We start from the raw sequence: 19,708 nt of genomic DNA, 5'->3' as shown, positions 1-19,708 counted from the left end.
TTATTTAAATCATCAAAGCCATTCTTATTCCACACACTAATTTCATTTAAATATAGTAGGAAAGGCCAACAAAACAATTTTTGCATTTTTATGAATCCACAAAGCCATTTTATGTCTTCATAAATTTTATCATGATAATGTTAAGCAAGTTTTTTTGTTGAAGTATTTATATTTAATTTAAGTATTGGTCTTTCACTTTTAATAATGTTTTCTTTCTCATTATATGGTCTTCAGCCAAAACTTTTTTAAAATAAATTTTCAATACCACAATTACATTCTGAATCGCTAGCTACAATATAAGGCTAAAATTAAAAATACAATTATAAAAACTTACTTGGTGAAATAAAATGTGCAGTGGATATACACACCAGATACAAAATATTCTACAATTGTATGAATATACTTTTAAAGAAAATTATAATTAAATATAGCTTTGTAAAGAAACGTACATAAAAATAACATAAAATATTCTTTACTTTTTAAATCTTAAAACAATCCATTTAGTCAAATAGCTCCCTACAAGTGGCTAATAGACAATTGTTGGAAACCACACCAAAATATCGTATAACATTATACGATATTTTAGTGTGTAGGCATCCACCAGCTAAACCGCATGAAGTTGGTGCTCTGTAAAGTGCATGCATGAATGTGTATAATATGGCTGCTTTACACCATTCAAATATTTTTGCCATGGAAGCTATCTCATATCTGACAATACAGCACTTTCACTGGGAATATGCATATACGATTTATATTCGTATATACAATAGCAATCTTATCATTGTTTTTCACATGTAGTATAGAAATTTGTAATAAGATACATAATGCGGTTATAATAAAATATTAATTTTAATTGATTCAAAATACATTAAAATATGAAAATAATTGAACAATACGTATTTATATTTTAGAAAATAAAAGAGAAGCAGTGCTTCTGCAGCTTGCATAGATTGGACGCCACTGAATAATATGTATCTCCCTTATATATGATTTTCAAATTAATTAAGGATACTGTTTTGCTTGTTTTATTACTGACATGGTGCTATAATGCCACTATGTCAGTCCCAATGATGCCAGGTTAATGGAATGTCACTGTATATAAAACTGTGAAGTATGTACCAAAATTTTTTGGCCAACTCATACACCAACACCTTCTAACTTACATTACACATCATCATTCTGCTAGTTACCTCTTCTTTCCTTTAAGTTCCTCAATTGAATCAGAACACTTTGATAATTAATGTTTGAAAGATTGTTCTAATTGGAATTTACATAATTTAAAATCTTACAATGGTATGTGACATGTAAAGGCAAAAACAAAGATAAAAAACTGAGTGGAGGGAAAGATGGATATGGCTGAAATGATAAAAACTATTTTTAGAAGCAACCTTATTAAGACATTATAAACAATCAAAATCTTTGCAAACAAGGAGCCGCTATTGCAGCTATTCTACTATTTGTACTCTTCAACAGTGTGTTATACCTGGTCACCTTCAATGATGAGGCAACATTAGTTATAAAAGGATTCTGTGGTGTTTCAGCTGCTATGGAATAAGGACTCTATGAACCTTTCACAAAAAGGATTGAAAGAGAATATGTTGGAGCAACATCCAGGAATTCAAACAATATGACAAAATAGCACATATACGCAATTGAAAAAGGTCTAAATTCAATGGCATTGCCAATATTTGCAATGGAACCTGAAATAGATGAGCAGAAGGAATGGGCTAAGATTATTCATCTGGTATGGAACTTCATAGAACTTTGGTTCTTAGAGAAAATTGAGATTTATGCCATCTGAACAGGGGGAAATGCATTAATTTCAAAGATGCTATCAAATGCATGGAGATTGAATTACAAGTAGGATCTGGATAGAATCAGGGCTAGAGATGCTGTTGGATGTTTATGTTACAGTATTCAATTGAATGTTTTATCACAGGTGGTGTTAGTATTTATTTTGTTTTAATGTTTGAATTGACCAAAATGTTCTACCTGTTACCGGTGTGCCTTCTCTAGACGACCAAAAAACAAAATCAACACCAATAGTTCGTTACTAACATTTTTGAACTGAAATACTGGTTCTTCATCAGGTAACTTTGTGGTTAAGTTCCACACTAACCAAAGTCCTGACCAGGGCAATGCACAAGGTGAAGTCTGCCAAGAGGAAGATAAAATCATTACAGTCACTTATAACTCTTATCTCAAATCGATCTATTCCGAGATAGCTAAAAAGAGGCGCAGCCACACAGCCTACAGACGATGTGCGTCTATATTCACCATCCTAAGTAACGGAGAAGACCAGCCTGACAGAGAAAGACTCCCAGGGGTATATAGCATCCCGATTAAAGATCACAGATGCGATCGAAACCTGGTATATCTGGGCTCTACAAAAAGATCATTAGGAGTTAGACTGAAGGAGCACGCAGCTGATGTACAAAAGCAAAGGAACACCACCGCTCTAACATTTATTCGTCCGATCCAGATATAGAGCCGGATTTCAAGCAAACCAGAGTTATACGCACCACGTGCAACACATCAGGTGGTTAGAAACTGCCTACATATACTTGGCTAACCTTAGTGATAGTAACTGCATAAATCGGAAAGAAGAGTTAACGCTATCAGCTGCGTGGCAAGTGCTGATGAACAATAACCTATGAGTTCCATCTGGCACCTTAGTGCGCATGCCTAAGAAGACGCAATCGGTTAAACGTGTGTTCTAATTTTGAATTTGGTTTTCTTCGAACGACAGTCCAGAAATTCAAAGTTACCTGATGAAGAACCAGTATTTCAGTTCAAAAATGTTAGTAACGAACTATTGGTGTTGATTTTGTTTTTTGGTCGTCTAGAGAAGGCACACCGGTAACAGGTAGAACATTTTGGTTAGTACAATCCTGTGTTGAGTCAGTGATATGTTTGAATTGATTGAATATATAGAAGAGACATAAATGTTTTCAGTAACTATAACGTTTTAAAATTAGATAATATTCTTTTGCAATATGTGAGACATTAGAATTCTGATAAATTTCAAACTGGTGGACCATGTTCTACTTTAATTTTATACAATAAGCCTTGCAAAATTGTGTATGTAATGTTCAGTTTTCAAATTAGTAGTTTCTCAGTGAAATGTTAAGTTTAAGCTTCTGCATTGTATGTTCTCATTTGGAATTTGAGTTACTTATTTCATTTATGGTTGAAGATAGGTGTTAAATACATCTGAAAACATCTCATTTCTCTACATTTTTCAATGAATTACAGAAGAAAAAAAATATGAAGTATGTTAATTTAATGAAATCTGGTTAATAAAATCTAGAACATTTACATAATATGAATCTCAATACTAATTGTTTCTAACTAAATAAATTACCTTTTCAATGTGAAATGGGATATTTTCTATAGAGGTAGGCCGAGCAGAATATTTACAATACATTCTACTGGCTTCAACCTATAGTAAAATGCAAATTTTAAGGAAATCATTGTATATACATGAAAATTATTATATAGAATCAATTTTGATTTAAATACTTGTGGATATTCTTGAAATGCACCTCTTCCTTCTTGATCCTCATCACTTGATCCACCTATTAATAAAAAAGGCCTGAAACAGAAATTTAATTTTTAAATATAGAAAAAACTTAAAACTATTGAATAATCAATTCACTTACCATCCATTTACCTGTGAATTTGCCAGTCCGGACAAAGCATTGATCAATCCTGGTCCTGACACCACTAAGCATGCACCAGGTCTATACAATAACTGTAAATTAATCTATAACTTTTTTTACAAGTTATTTTCATAATCACTAACCTCTTAGTTAAATAACCCATAGCACTTGCTGCATAGCATGCCTAATTAATTTTAACAAAGAAATTTAGTAATCAATGACACTTCAGAATGTAGAAAGTAATTCTAATTGGTGATTTATGACTAATTATTATCTTGTTTGATTAAACTTCCATCAGTATGATTGCATATTTAAACTTCCTTTAGAATCAGGCTATGCTACTTGCCTATTTTTTATGTTGTAGAAACCAAGCACTCATTCTGTACTTCAATAGAAAGAACATGACTTGCAAGTCCGGTGTTGGAAAAAATTTACTTCACTAACATTTACAGGCTCCTCTAAAGTCTGCTTCAGGTGAATGTTGCCCTTTCTTTGATGGAACATCAATTTAAAATAAAAATTCAAGTGTTCAAAAATATTAAATCATATCATATCAAAATATCCATTGTGATTTAAAAATGGGAGGCGTTGGATTGTTTGCCTAAACATTATGCAAAATGGAATAAAATGCCAACGTTCACCTGAAGCAGGACTCCGGAGGAGCCCGAAAACATTAGTGAAGTGAATTTTTTCTGACACCAGACCTTAGGTTTTGGGTGAGAATTATTTAACACCCAGTGTGAAGTGTTCTCTATAGTCTCAAAAACTGTTTATTTAGTTTATTTTATGTTTTCACTTTTATATTTCTCATGCATTTTTTATTTAATTTTGTCATTTATTTCTTTTTTTTATTATTTGTTTTTATCATATTTATTTTTATTCATTTGTTTTAATTTAAATTAACTAGCATTTGCTGTTCTGAAATAATGTTTGTTATATTCTATTCTTTTGTTTAATTATGTATTTTACTTGAAGATGATGTTTAAAAATCCAGTAACGCATTGCTTAACTTTCCTGGTAACTTTAAAATTTTAGTTGTGCCATCTGTTACGATATTTTATTAAACACACTTTTTATATCTTTATTATAAAATGGCAAAAAGCTTAATTTTAAGGGTAAAGATGCATTTTATAAAAAATTGTAAATGCTAATAACAAGTAAATTAATCATTAAGTCTGAACTTACTCTAGATATGACACATGACCCTTTTTATCTCCCTCACCCCTTCAACCTTTAACCACCAAAATTTATTAGCATCAATGCCCAATATACAAAAATAATCCTGCCAAATTTTTGGTTTATCTGGTCCTGAGATATAATGCAAAATAGGCATCAATACATACAAACACAAAATTTTGTAAGGATTATTTTTTTTTTATGTTTTTGGGCTCCTGGAGTGTCAAAATGCAGATAAATGCAAAATGGATGTTTGGTTTCATGAACTTAAAAATATGCATATTAGAAATTTATTGTACATTTTTGTAAGAAGAGTTCATTCTATTGAAAGATACTAAATATACATAAATCACCAATTAAAACTGTATTAATATACAATAAAATTATTCTCACCGACTGTTCGGTTCTCATTCCAACATATTTAATACCAACTTCTTGAGCTGCAAGTGCAACTTCTACAATTGGAATACCAACAACTCCAAAGAGATATTTAATTCCCTATTAAAATAAAATTAAACTATATATGAGGGTAATCCCAAAAGTAAGGTCTCCTAATTTTTTAAATATAAAAAAACGTTTAAACAAAAATAAAGTTCATATCATTTTAAAGCTCAAACATTTATCTATTTTTCTACATAATTGCCATTTCAGTTGATACATTTTTGTACGCCCATGTCATACCAGCTCATCGCCATGTCGTGTTAAACCGATTGAAATTCATTGTCAATTGACAGAAGTGTGTGGTGAGTCATGCATAGATGTCAAAAACATCTTCAAGTGGTATAGGGAGTTTGCAGCTGATTGTACTGAAATTCACGATGAAGAAAGAAGCAGGAGACCCCCAATTTCCAACAAGACAGTCACGAAGTTGAGCAAACCGTACATGAAGATTGGCGAATCACTCTGGATGATCTCTGCATTTTGGTTATTGGGCTTTTCCCAAGCACAATTCCTAGGATTTTAATGGAAAAGTTGCAATATCTGAAGGTGTGTGCAAGATGGGACCCGAAACATGGTGGCAAGCAGGTATGACATGGATGTACAAAAACCTATGATGTCTTATGCAGACTCAACTGTGTGTATATATATATATATATATGTGTGTGTATGTATATATATAAATATATACTTGCATATTATTAATAGAACACTAGCTCTGATTCTCAAAAATCCAGTTAGCTACTTTACTCAGTTATTAATTATTATTGATCTTCATACACAAAGTAAGGGTACACAAAGTTTAGAAATGAATGTTACTTTTAATAGATACTGTTTTACCAGAATGAATGAAGGTACAAAGATCAATTTTGTTCGTGGGATAGTCCAGATAGTTCAGATTCAATTTTTGCTAAAGAATGGCCCATAGACACCATGTTGTCTTAATTTTGCTCAAACTCCTGCAATTAAACACATCTCAGACTTCTTCCCAACATTTTTGAGCAACAAATTTGTTTGAATGAATTCAACCTCAAGGATGAGAGGTATATGGCTATTTACAGTGCCCAAAATCTTTTAATGGGATGGGCCTGAGACATTGTTTTCATTTTCCACAAACTCATGCCAATACTTTGAACATATTCAGTAACTTTTCAGGCAAAATGGATATCACTAGATCTGACCAGAATACCATATTTTCCAGGTTACAGTGTTTTTGGACAAAATGCTTTTTAATATACTGTTTGAGGTATATATCAACATTGATAGATCCTCAAGAAATGAAATGTTTAGTCATGGGTCTGCATTTATCAAATGCCTGCCATTTTAAGGAATGTTTTAGAAATTTGGCTTTCCCTACAAACCTGACTTAATGCAGTATATTTGATTTGTTAGTGAAATGGTAGAATTTGTCAAGGCACTTGTTTTGGTTACTTACTCTCCTTTGGCATACAGCTGAACATCAACATTAGGTTTTACTCTATGTTCCTGCTCCTAATTGCACTTTGGAGCTGGTTCTCTTCTGTAGATAGTGATGCCAAACATCTTTCCTTCTGTCATACAGAATAATCATCAAAAGACCAAGTTTAGCAGTCACTATTCTCTATGATGTCTCAAGAATCCTGCTTAAATATGCATTCCACTTCCTGCATAACTTTAGTGATTCTTTTGCTTGCAGGTCAACCAGTAGACTTTCATTACTCTGTAGTTACAATTCCTCAAAACTATCCAATATCCAATTAATAGTTGTTTGTTGGAATTATAAAATGTTGCCTGGCCTTCTTTTGATCTTTTCCTGAAATGTTTTCATAGTAAGCCACCCTCCATATAATGCATATTAATACTTCTCCCCTCCAACTGAAAGTGATACTGTCTGTAAATGTATCACAGTTCATATTGAAAAATAGGCTTACAAGTTTTATCATGATTTGCAGCATATCTGTTAATACACTGCTTTCTTAAGTGACTCCTTCATTTCCAAATATTCCTTACTTTTGAAGCTGTGCTCCATCATCAAAGTTCATAACAAATATAAAATCAACCATTGCATTCAAAAAAATCGAATTTGCATTACAAAAAAGAAAAGAAACGAAAAGAAACAAACATTTTTGTTTTGAATGCTCTGTGCTCTATCAAGGACATTCAAAATCTGAATGTTCTTTTCTTCTCTCTTCTTTTTGCAGCATAAGTTCAAGTTTTGAATGCAACAGTTGATTTTATTTCAATTTTTGTTACATTTAATATAAACTTTGGTGACGGAGCACAGTTCCAAAAGTGCTTGATGTATGAAGATCAATAATAAAGAATAACTCTCTAAGTAAAGCAATAGATTGTGATTATTAAGTTTAATAGAGTACTTGAATACTTTCACTTAGCTTTAATACATAATACCAATCACATTAACTTTAAACATTTTAATGAGTTAGCCATTCACAAAATATGAATATAAATGATATAAGGTTGATATACCTTATATCATTTATATTCCTTATATTTAATTTATACCTTATATTTAAACCATTTTATACCTTATATTTAAAAACATTACTGTATTACCAACATTTGAATAACAAATTTATAATATTTTAGAAAACTTGGTACAAATGTATCCTCTTAACTATTGAAACTGTTTACTTTTTGAAAAATATTTTTGGCTCCTTTTAAGCCATTACCAGTTACAACTCATTTTAAACTTCTCAAATAGATCAAATATTCTGCTAAATTCATTCAAAAAAGAAATTGTGGGTTTGAGGACTAATTCTTTTCTTCCAAAACCTTCTAAATTAATTATTAAAATATTTAGAGGTAAATATAAAAGAGGTAAACATTAAACACAATACCTAATGCCTACCTCTAAGCCAAATTACTTAACATTTAATTATTAATAATGGCATAATATAGCTCGATATCAATCATATGGTTTTGAACTAATAATGAGGTTTGTAGATCTTTATATTTGTATACATTCATTCAAGAACATTGTATATTTAAATCCCATTCTGTTGAACTGACTTCACTGATTCTAAAATTTAGAATGTTTTTTCAAATACAATCAAACCTTGGATTTCGAACTTAATTCATTTAAAAGTTGTTTGCGAACCGATTTGTTCTAAAACTGAAACTTTTCTCATAGGAAACTATATAAAATGGATTGATCTGTCCTGATCCCCAAAACAAAACCTTTTCCTATCTTTTTTGCTGTATTTCTTGCATAAAAACACCTATAAAGGCAATATATTATTTTATCTATATCTCTATCTATTCTAAATATATATTGAATGCAAATTTTCTGTCACCACCAACCGACTCAACTCTGACTGCCTGCATGAAATATAACCAAATCAATCAAGACAAGTACAACCAACAACAAGTACTTTATCCACACTTTCCAAAATATTTTGTTTCAATTGATTTGATTTAAATTTTAATTTAATTTATTTATTTTATTTTTAATTTCAGTTTCAGTGTTAGGATAGTTTTGATTATTATTTTTAGTTTTAATTAACTGGCTACCTAGAATTATATACATATTAATACTATAATATATAATATTACATTAATAAATTTTTGTCATTTAATTTAACTTTAGCATATTTAAAGACAAATTCTTGAATGCCATTTATGTTATATGAATGTCAATTAACTCAGTTTTTATTAATTTGATTTAAATTCAACTGCAGCACAAACAGAAAAATGGAAGTAGTATCTTTCCTGCATGCACATTGAAGTCTAATTTAAACAGTAATGTCATCAATGATTCATATTGTGATGCAAGGCAATCTTGGCACCACTACCTTCTGAAGTGATAGTCCTGTCATTGATTGGTTGGGTTGTTCACTTTCTGTAATGTAGGAAGTATATGAAGTTGACCATCAGTCAACTCTGCTGAGTAGTTTGTTCAGCAACTGGAGAAAAAATTGGGTTCAGAATTTTGTTCGTAAACCAACCTGTTCAAAATCCCAGATTTGACTGTACTATTTATCAAATTTACACTTCAGAATTTAAAGTTTTTTGCATTAACTTTCTCTTGTTATTACTCTATTTTTATATTGTGTCCTAATTATTCAAAAGTTTACTCTATATTACTGGAATGTTTTTATCTAGCCCTTCTAGGTTCATTTTACTTAACAGTATTGTAAAATTGCTTGGTAGTTTCATTATGTCATTATTATTTATTAATATATTTTGATAAACGACAAACATATACTTGTTCTAAGATTCCAATTCTCTCCTTTCTCTGCATTCTTGTATTAGGACTGGTTTCAACCATTTTAATTCCACTTCATTGTCCCACAACACTACTACTGTCATCTTTTCCTGTTGTTGCCAAATTATAATGCTCATCCACTGTTTTCTTTATTGATTGATGCGTAGATTCTATTCAGAAGAAACTATTGCCATTTTTACAGACTTAATGCATATATTCCTGGCCTCGAATTATTACTGATGGCTTCTTTCTCATTCCTAAGCATATTCATAACAGTCTTTTTCCTTCTAAATCCTAATATGTACCCAACCTTTTTCATCTACTGTCATTGCTGCCATTCCTGTAGTCCTTTTTCCCATGACTGTGATAACTTTTTTCTTCTTGGTACTTTCTGTATTTGTTGTAGCCACTTTGTAGCTGTGTTGAACATTTATAATGTGGTAGAATACATATGTGAAAATATAGCTAAATAGAATTGTTAAGCTATAGTGCTGTCAACAGCTAAATATATATTCATATTATATGTTAATTTTTATTATATTATATTATAAATAATATATTAAGCAATTTGTTTTGCATTTCTTGGATTTGTTAAAAATAGTGTGATTATGTAAAAAATTTTTAGACCATAATAAACAAACAGAAGAAAGCTGGAGTAATGAAGCTAAAATACATTTTAGGAGTCTAAACAAATGTAAAGAAATGGTTACTTTTAGATATAATTAGTGATATAATAAATAAGTTAAATGGGCTCAATGTATAAACCATTAAATAGAATACAATATAATATAAGACCAAATAAATAAGTGGACAAGTAGTTAATTACAGTCAACTAGAAATGTTGACTTTTGATGATGGTTGGATAGCATAAAATCACTTTAATTTTCTAAAAAGTTTTTATTTGAGAAAAGCAATTTGTAGTTTGAATTGAATTTCTTTCAGAAACTAGACAAGAGTGGATTAAAAAATTTCCAGAATCGCTGTTAGAAGTTTTTTATTTGGAAATATTTTTCCCATGCTGCATTAGCAAATCTTTTGTATGTATTGTCTCCAAATTTTACATTGATCTGGCCAATAGTTAAGTTTTTACAAGCACTGAAGTGAGATAGATACCCTCTGTGCCTGTTGGTACATGAAGAAAAAACAAAATTCAATCTGTTATCAAATTTTTCCATTTGGAGGGAAAAACTGCAATGAAAATCAAATCCAGGTTGGACAATGTTCTTGGCAATTCATCAATTTCATTTTACATAATAAATTTTTGGGTTTTGGAATTCAAGCCTAGTTGCACACACACATGCACATATAACACACAAAGTGATGAATCATTTTCAAGACATCCAAAAACTCCTACTACTCAGAAAAAATCCATGACATAGTGTCAGAACATCACTGAATCAAAGTATGTGAAATTAAGGAAGCTGTGGGCATTCCTACGAACATTTGGTATAACAAAGATGTCGTCTGCAAGACGAGTGGTGCATTTGCTCAATCCAGAGCAAAAATGCATTCCAGCCCCAAATTTCAGTTCGGAGTTTGAAATCATTTAAGAAAATCCAATAGTTTTGAAGTGATGATTTGTGACAATGAATGTGACCCAGATTCACAACTACATACCAGAAACAAAAGTTCAATCAAAACAATGGATTGGAGATAACAAGCAGATTCCAAAGAAAGTGAAGACCATTCATTCAGCTGGCAAGGTGATGGCATCAGTGTTTTTTGGGATGCCAAAGAAATTTTGTTATTTGACTATCTCAAAAAAGGAAAAACTGGCAAATGCACCACTCGTCTTGCAGACGACATCTTTGTTATACCAAATGTTCGTAGGAATGCCCACAGCTTCCTTAATTTCACATACTTTGATTCAGTGATGTTCTGACACTATGTCATGGATTTTTTCTTAGTAGGAGTTTTTGGATGTCTTGAAAATGATTCATCACTTTGTGTGTTATATGTGCATCACTGGCCAATACTATGCAATACTATTGGACAAGGTCAAAGTAGGGATTCAGGAAAAAGAACACTGAAATAATCAAGAAAAAAGTGCCATTTCAGCATAACCACACACCCATTTATTACTTGCATCAAAAAGCTGGAGAAACATTAGATCAAGTATGTTATGATTCAAGGGGATTATGTTGAAAAATAAACCATAACTTGGAAATTATTTATTTGATTTTCATTGTCATTCTAGAAACTTTTCAATCCACTCTTGTACTAAGTGAGGATAATTGATTTAAAAGTCTTTATTAACTTAAAGGCTCCCCGGTTCTATTTGGTAAGTAATCAGTGCAACCCATTTTAAATATTCATATTACTACTACTGCTGCTGTCACCACCATTGCCCCTATCGATTAAGGAGTCAATTCTGACCCGTTTCATTTTTTTGGGAGGTTAATTTTTGGTTCGTTTTCTTATTTATTTTGGGGCATTTTATTTTGTTAAGGATAAACTATTGCATCTCGCCTGGGCAAAATTCAAAAACTAAAAACAAAATTCACCTTACTACAACTGCCGAGGGCAAATCAAACGCATCATCGACACAGAAACGACATCTCGGGAGAGACTTCCAAAGAGAAGTTAAAAGAATGATTTCGCACCCAAACCATCACCAAAAATTTAAAAAATGAATTATGCGAAGACGACGACACGACACAGAAAGAAGATTGCCGGAGTTAAATAAACGTTAACTATAAGTATGTAAATAGGGTGGAGTGGGCATATCGATGTAACATCACCATCCCAGCTATACACAAAGAGCATCTCGGGCCCACCAGTGGCCAAGTGGTCTTCATCCCCAAACACCAGGAGTTTGGTCATGGGTTCACGCCTCGCTCGGACGGGCCAGCCACGTGGAGTTTTTCTGGGTTTTCTCCATTTCCGTAATGCCCAAATAGGGGACAGTTTCCCTTAAAAGACCTCCTGGAAGGCATTATTTCCCCCGCACGTGTATGGCCATTCCATCTATAAGGCTGGCTAATCAGATGCATGCAACAGATATTCTCATTCTCAGAGTAAATAGCCTAAACGAGCTGCACACTCCACATTAACCATTGTATGAAAGAAAGAAAGAAGTGAGTCTTGTGTCTAGGAGCTGGTCACTCTGACTCCACTGTACGTCAGAAACAAAGTCACAGACCCCTATTTTTTTTTTTTTTATACTTAAATGGACTCTCGTTACGTTTTTGAATTCCTCGTAGCAATTAATGGAAAATGGCAAAGTCTCATCAAAATCGATGGATCGAATTTTGTGACCGAATGCAACATTATAAGTCACATAGAAGAGGCTTGGCTAATGCTGCGCCTCAATATTCTGAGTTGCAAAAATCGAAAAAACTACTGTTACTATTACGACAATTTACAAATTCGCCATACGAATATTCATTGCATTCGTGACTTTTACAATTATTGCAAGTTTGACCTTGCCTAATTTTTAAGGAGCTAAAACGCAATGTTGTCTTTTTGTAGTTCTATAGAAGTGTTATCAATTTGATTTTTCTGGGTTATTCTCCTTAATCATTTGCTTTGTTTATCGCAGTTTTTCGTTTTCCAATATAAAGTCCTATTAGTTCTGCATCGTTCGTTAAAAAAAATATTTTCACGTTACGTGAGATTAAGCGGGTTCTGTATGGTAAATACATAAACACGGGTATATATATATATATATATATTTTTTTTTTTTGCGTTACGTTTAGGCCTTCTATATTATCAATTACAATATAATCGATATTGAATCGGACCAATTAATCGATTACTCGAAAAATCGATTGTTAGAAGAAAAATTACCATCACTAGGTGTGCAACATTTTAGAACGCTGGCGCTTACTGTTCTTCCGACACCACCGACTTAGCAAACCTGTCGCCTTAATTGGCAACGCATAAAAATAAAGACTATTGCTATGCAGAATGGAAAAAATACCTGCGTTTGTAAAGCTTTAGCTACGACTGCAGCTCCAGTCAACATTTTCGACATCTTGGCAGAAACACGTGACAAAATCCTCAATGCGAACTCCCAAACCAGAGCGCCCCCAGAATTTTTTCTATTACTCCTAAAAATTCGCTGGATATTTGTGACTTCCCTAAACTTTTTTCTGTTTTCAAACAGCCGTTAAGAGCCAGTAGTTATGGCTTAATATAGGAAAAAAAATAGCATAAAATGTTTTCTGGTAATATAGCACAAAAATAAAATTTGAGCTTTTACCAATGCGATTCCTACAATAGTTAAGTCAGTTCGATGTTTGCAGGAACTCGATCGCTTGCTCGTGTGGAGATTTTCCGCAGCAAACATGTGCGCGCGCATGACGTCATTTGCAGCGTTTAACAAGGCCAGACTGTATCGAAAGCTTGCGGTACATGTATTGTGTACAGGGTCTGCATACGGACTAATAGGGCTTAAACATGTAAAGGACAAAACTCTATCTTATTTACATATAAGTAAATTTTTACGACTTTTCCTATCCCTGCTGTCATACATAACAGAGGAAAAGTATGCCAATCGAACAAACAACTACACCCGAGACTTTTACATTATTGGACCCAGAGGAACCTGAAACGTCTAGAAATGCAAAATACCTGCCAGGTTTTTATGTATATATAGAATTAGTGTGTGGGAATAAACGATTTTGCTTATCCAATTTGAAGCAAAATAACTCCTGTGCCTTTATTTGAAAATTTTTGTAATTTTGCAGAGTAGTTCCTTTATACGGGAAAATTGAAACTTTTAAATTTCGTTGTGAAGGATTGAAGAGAGAGAAAGACATGTGACAATATTCGAAAGAAGTTGGACATAATATGATTTCGAGAGAGAGAGTTTACGTAAATTCTCGAGTATGATTTACTACCTTGACAAATTGTAGACTTGTCTTGGATTTACAATTCAGTCTTCAAGAGAAAGTTCATTTCTAAAAGTTCTCAGGTTCATCTTATCTTTGCACCTATGATATGAGTCTTGATTCTTCCACTTTAATTTATTCTTTTATCGGGAAATTGATTCAATTCAGATGTTGGATTTTGGAGAACCCAAATTCACTTCTTCGTGGGATGATGCTTTTCAGTGAACTCCACAATAACATATAGGAGAACCCTTTTTGCTAACTTCTTAGACAGAAGCTTTAGGTGAACTCCCAGATTTGGGTGCGCATTTCGATAATATTCCTCAGTTATACTCAATCAACTCATTACAATCTTACATCATAGCGGGGGTAAAACAAAGGGTAAAACACTTGATTCAACAAAAAGTGACGATAAACGATCTTTAAATCGGAAACTAACTTCCTATAAAACGGAAGGGGGATTAAAATCCTCACTTTACCTAATTTATAAATTTTAGATATTTCTGGTCCTTCTTAAGTTAAATTAATATGACAATTTGGTTCGGAACATAATTTAACAACAGATTGTATAAAAATTAGGACCTTTTATGTTCAATATTAACAGTTACTATGTAAAAGAAGGGGGAAAATGACATCATTGTGTTATCAGTCATCACATCGATTTCTGTCGCCACTTTCCTCTACCAACTGCGTAGTTGTCAAGTTAAAATAATTATTCCAATAATATTTTAAATAACAATTTTTAAAATAAACTGATTAAAATATATTATTTTTAACTAAAAATTTAAATAATCATAGTCCCGGAAATCTCACACAGTATTATAAGAAAGTAAATTTTTCTATTGTATTAATGTGCATTTGAGTAATTATCATGGTTTACATGAAACACAGTTCACTATTAATATCGTTAATAATAATACGGAATTTTTAATGTCTTTTAATCATAAAAATAATAGATTTAAAAACTTTAGAATAAATTTAATTTATGAATGGAAATTTTAAGCGCATTTTTTTCACAATACAACAAAGACATCACCAAATATCATTTTGAAATTCAAGGAAAAGTTTTACGTATTATCAACGATTGTCTTGAATTTTAAGTAATAATGTTTTTCCGCAAATTTTTTCATGCTTATTTGCAACCTTCAGATTATTATAGGTATATATTGTATGTAAAATATCTATAGATATAGGATATTTAAAAATTCTTTTGGTTTCTGTAAAAGGTTTTTGAAAATTATTTTTTTCATAAATAAGATTGTCACTATTCGAATCGATAATCAGAAAAAACAATCTATTAATTTTAAATTTCTATATTTACCGAAAAATTTAAAAATTAATGTAGATAAATACTGCAAAAAATTACCATCACAAATTTAGTTTACAATAAACTGTGCACAGTTGTTTTGATTTTTGTTCAAAAAGTTCATCTTGATCAGTAGAAACTATAAACATTTTTCAACAATTCTTTGCAGAAAATGCAGAGAGTATTATTAATTAACTTTCCTGGAAAAATTTCCAACTTTGTTTGCAATCTTTTTATTGTATTTCATTTTAGAATTTGAAATATTCTCAAGTATTATAAAAAAAAAAAAAAAAAAAAAAAAAAATTTATTTTTAAGAATAACTTGAGTTTTATAACATACTTTTAAAACCTAATAACAAATAATAGTTTCATGAATTTTTACGGTCCTCAAAGTTTGTCACGTAACTAACCACTTCTACCTGTAACCACCAAAATTAAATCACTTGATCTGTCCCCTGACAGGATAGTTGAATTTTTGCTGCAATAGCTGTTTAAAAACTAATCAATTGTGCGAATGTATGGAGTGACATCTTAAAATAAAATATTTAAAAATGTAAATACAAGCCATTTAAATCTACAGATTTTATGCCTTTTAGTTACTTTTTATGTCAGATAATTCAGTTAACCGTTTGCTGAAATATAAACGTTTATATTTGCCACTTCCTTTATTGCCTGTTCATGCTTCTTGGTGACAAACAAGAATTTTGACTTATACATTGCTGCAAATAAGATGACAAACATATAAATTTTTACATTAAACAATAAACTGAATTCAAAAATAAAAGGCTGAACGTAGTTTTCAAAAACAAATAGATTTTTGAACACTACATGCAGCTTTTTATATTAACAAATAATTATAGTTTATGCTGCTCAAGATGAACTTTTTGAACAAAAATCAAAACAAGTGTGCACAGTTTATAGTAAACTAAATTTGTGATGGTAATTTGTTGCAGTATTTATCTATGTTACAGTAAAAACCCGTTTTTAGTTAAAACGCGTTTTAACTAGTCGAAACTAGTTTTTACTGGATGTCATTGTTAAAACCCGTTTTGTCTAGTTAAAACTAGAATTTACAGCTGTACATGTTTTGATTTTAGATAAAACTAGTTTTAACTTTTAACATTAATTAAAACTAATTTTAGCTACATAAATATGTTTGGGAGAAATAAATAAAGTGATGATTGGGATTAAAACATTTGTATTATTTAATACGATATTTATTGAAAATATTGGTCACACATTTGTGTTATTAACATTAATTAACCCTTTGTCCCCGAATCAGGGTCCCCGAGCCAGGGTACCGATCGATCGGTACCCTGGCTTTTTAAGCAAAACTTCGAGGGTACCGATTCATCGTTACTTTTGTAAATATCGATTTTTGTAAAATTTATTAACAACAGATATAATCTCGTTCGATATGAAGTGAATAAAGTATAATAATTCATTATATTAGTTGATAGCAGTATAAAATTTTGATTTCAAACAAAGGGTTAATTAATGTTAATAACACAGATGTGTGACCAATATTTTCAATAAATATCGTATTAAATAATACAAATGATTTAATCCCAATCATCACTTTATTTATTTCCCCCAAACATATTTATGTAGCTAAAATTAGTTTTAATTAATGTTAAAAGTTAAAACTAGTTTTATTTAAAATCAAAACATGTACAGCTGTAAATTCTAGTTTTAACTAGACAAAACGAGTTTTAATAATGACATCCAGTAAAAACTAGTTTCAACTAGTTAAAACGCGTTTTAACTAAAAACGGGTTTTTACTGTAACATCTACACAAATTTTTAAATTTTTCCGTAAATATAGAAATTTAAAATAAATAGATTGTTTTTTTCTGATTATCAATTTCAATAGTGACAAACTTATTTATGTAAAAAATAATTTTCAAAAACATTTTACAAAAACCAAAAGAATTTTTAAAATTTTCCATACCTATAGATTATTTACTTACAAAAGAGACCTATAATAATCTGAAGGTTGCAAATAAGCATGATAAAATTCGTGGAAAAACATTATTACTTAAAATTCAAGACAATCGTTGATAATACGTAAGACTTTTCTTTGAATTTCACAATGATATTTGGTAATGTCTTTGTCGTTTTGTGAAAAAAATGCGCTTAAAATTTCCAATTCAAGACAATCGTTGATAATACGTAAAACTTTTTCTTGAATTTCACAATGATATTTGGTAATGTCTTTGTCGTTTTGTGAAAAAAATGCGCTTAAAATTTCCAATTCAAGACAATCGTTGATAATACGTAAAACTTTTTCTTGAATTTCACAATGATATTTGGTAATGTCTTTGTCGTTTTGTGAAAAAAATGCGCTTAAAATTTCCAATTCAAGACAATCGTTGATAATACGTAAAACTTTTTCTTGAATTTCACAATGATATTTGGTAATGTCTTTGTCGTTTTGTGAAAAAAATGCGCTTAAAATTTCCAATTCAAGACAATCGTTGATAATACGTAAAACTTTTTCTTGAATTTCAAAATGATATTTGGTACTGTCTTTGTCGTTTTGTGAAAAAACGTGCATAAAATTTCCATTCATAAATTAAATTTATTCTAAAGTTTTTAAATCTATTATATTTATAATTAAAAAACATTAATAATTCTGTGTTATTATTAACGATATTGATAGTAAACTGTGTTTCATGTAAACCATAATAATTACTCAAATGCACAATAATGAAACACAAAAATTTACTTTCTTATAATACTATTGTGAGATAAGCCGGGGGCTAAAGGGGATTCTCTTTTAACCTCTTATCGACACGGGCTGGAGTAGTTCGATCTCGGAGTCAATTGGATGAGTTGGAGGAGGGCAAAAGACGAGTGGGAGGGGTAAGTGACAGGTGTCCAGAAATGACAAGGATTTAAAATAAGCACATGAAAAGTTACAATTCTAGACTATAAGTAGTAAATACGGGAAATACGGTAATTCTGTTCGCCGCGGAAAACATCAGGGAGAATTACCATTTGGTGATATGAGCATTAAACTAGAGAGACATGAGGTTACCACGTTATGGTTAAAGATGGCAAGATCGCGTTCCGTTACGACAATAAAGATGCGACAATCCTTTTAATAACCGCGTTAAACTTCTACTTAACCTAATATTCTAATAGTGAGGGAATGACCCGAGAGAGAGAGTTCACACAGTCTAAATTAATACCTCTTGGGTCCTGATCTCTTCATATGGGAGGTTAGCGAGACATTCCCTAAATCGGCTGAGTTGATCAGTGGCGATTATGGCAGGTCAAGCTGGCAGGTCCTGTAGAGTATGGTGGGAGTTCTGTGTCTTCGGTCTGTCCGAAAGTGTTTGCCGTTGATGTCAGCCCTTGATGTCCGCGCCGAGATTTGGTTAGGCCTCCTTTTTATATCTGATTTAACGAAAGCTGAATAATGCATCGGATGATGCAAGGTGTCTTAAGTTTAATGTGTGACTAATAAATGTTTATACTAACTTGTCAAAAATTGAACGTTTCATCGAAGGTATTACCTTTTTAAGAATGTTAGGAGAGTCAGAACTCATAACCAACAATGGAGGGGTCAGAGGGTTAAGTTTTGTCTTACAACTTGTGTAACAATTGTTTATAGTTAATTCGACTTTTAATTGATTCATCGATGTAGTCATCGAGTAAAACGTGTGTCATTCCGACCTATCTGACCTTTTTAAAATAAGTGAAAGTATTTAACCCCCAAATTACAGGATTTTCACATTACGTTAATATTCGGATTGGAGAATTTACTCAATGAGAAAATTTATGATAATTCGTATTAAAATTTTGTAAAATTGATATGTTTTCTAAAACGTTCAAACAAGTTTTCATTTAATATCAGTGAATTTGAAATCTAAAATACAATTACTGCACGAATGAAATAATTATTGTTGCATATAAAAACTATAAATGTTACAAGAAAGAATTCGTTAATTTTTGTAGATGAGCACAATATTCCTGTAATTTTGGGTTAAATTAATTCATGTTAAAGTTCTGAGAATCATCATAGTTCTGAAACTCCTTTCTTAAAATAATTTAGTAAAATTTACATAGAACGTTTGTACAA

At 31.2% G+C, this 19,708-nt stretch overlaps 1 protein-coding gene across 2 annotated transcripts in view; it reads right to left on the bottom strand.

Moving 5' to 3' along the window:
- Window positions 1-13,471, bottom strand: part of Hacl (2-hydroxyacyl-CoA lyase) — a 51,957-nt gene extending 38,486 nt beyond the window's left edge. The window contains exons 1-6 of one of the 2 annotated variants that reach the window (XM_067271393.1): window positions 13,403-13,471; window positions 5,232-5,336; window positions 3,806-3,846; window positions 3,663-3,743; window positions 3,523-3,595; window positions 3,365-3,442 (exon numbers count right to left, since the gene is read on the bottom strand). In XM_067271393.1, coding sequence (XP_067127494.1) covers window positions 3,365-3,442; window positions 3,523-3,595; window positions 3,663-3,743; window positions 3,806-3,846; window positions 5,232-5,336; window positions 13,403-13,456 — 432 coding nt within the window. In that variant the 5' untranslated portion in view covers window positions 13,457-13,471. Of the gene's footprint in view, window positions 1-3,364; window positions 3,443-3,522; window positions 3,596-3,662; window positions 3,744-3,805; window positions 3,847-5,231; window positions 5,337-13,402 lie in introns of those variants that run through there. The other variant, XM_067271392.1, reaches the window with a different exon arrangement.
- Between the last annotated feature and the right edge of the window lie 6,237 nt (window positions 13,472-19,708).

The sequence above is a fragment of the Centruroides vittatus genome, unplaced genomic scaffold (assembly GCF_030686945.1).
Source record: "Centruroides vittatus isolate TY-2023 unplaced genomic scaffold, ASM3068694v2 contig_397, whole genome shotgun sequence".
Classification (NCBI taxonomy): Eukaryota; Metazoa; Arthropoda; class Arachnida; order Scorpiones; family Buthidae; genus Centruroides; species Centruroides vittatus.
This window is presented reverse-complemented; position numbering and strand designations above follow the sequence as displayed.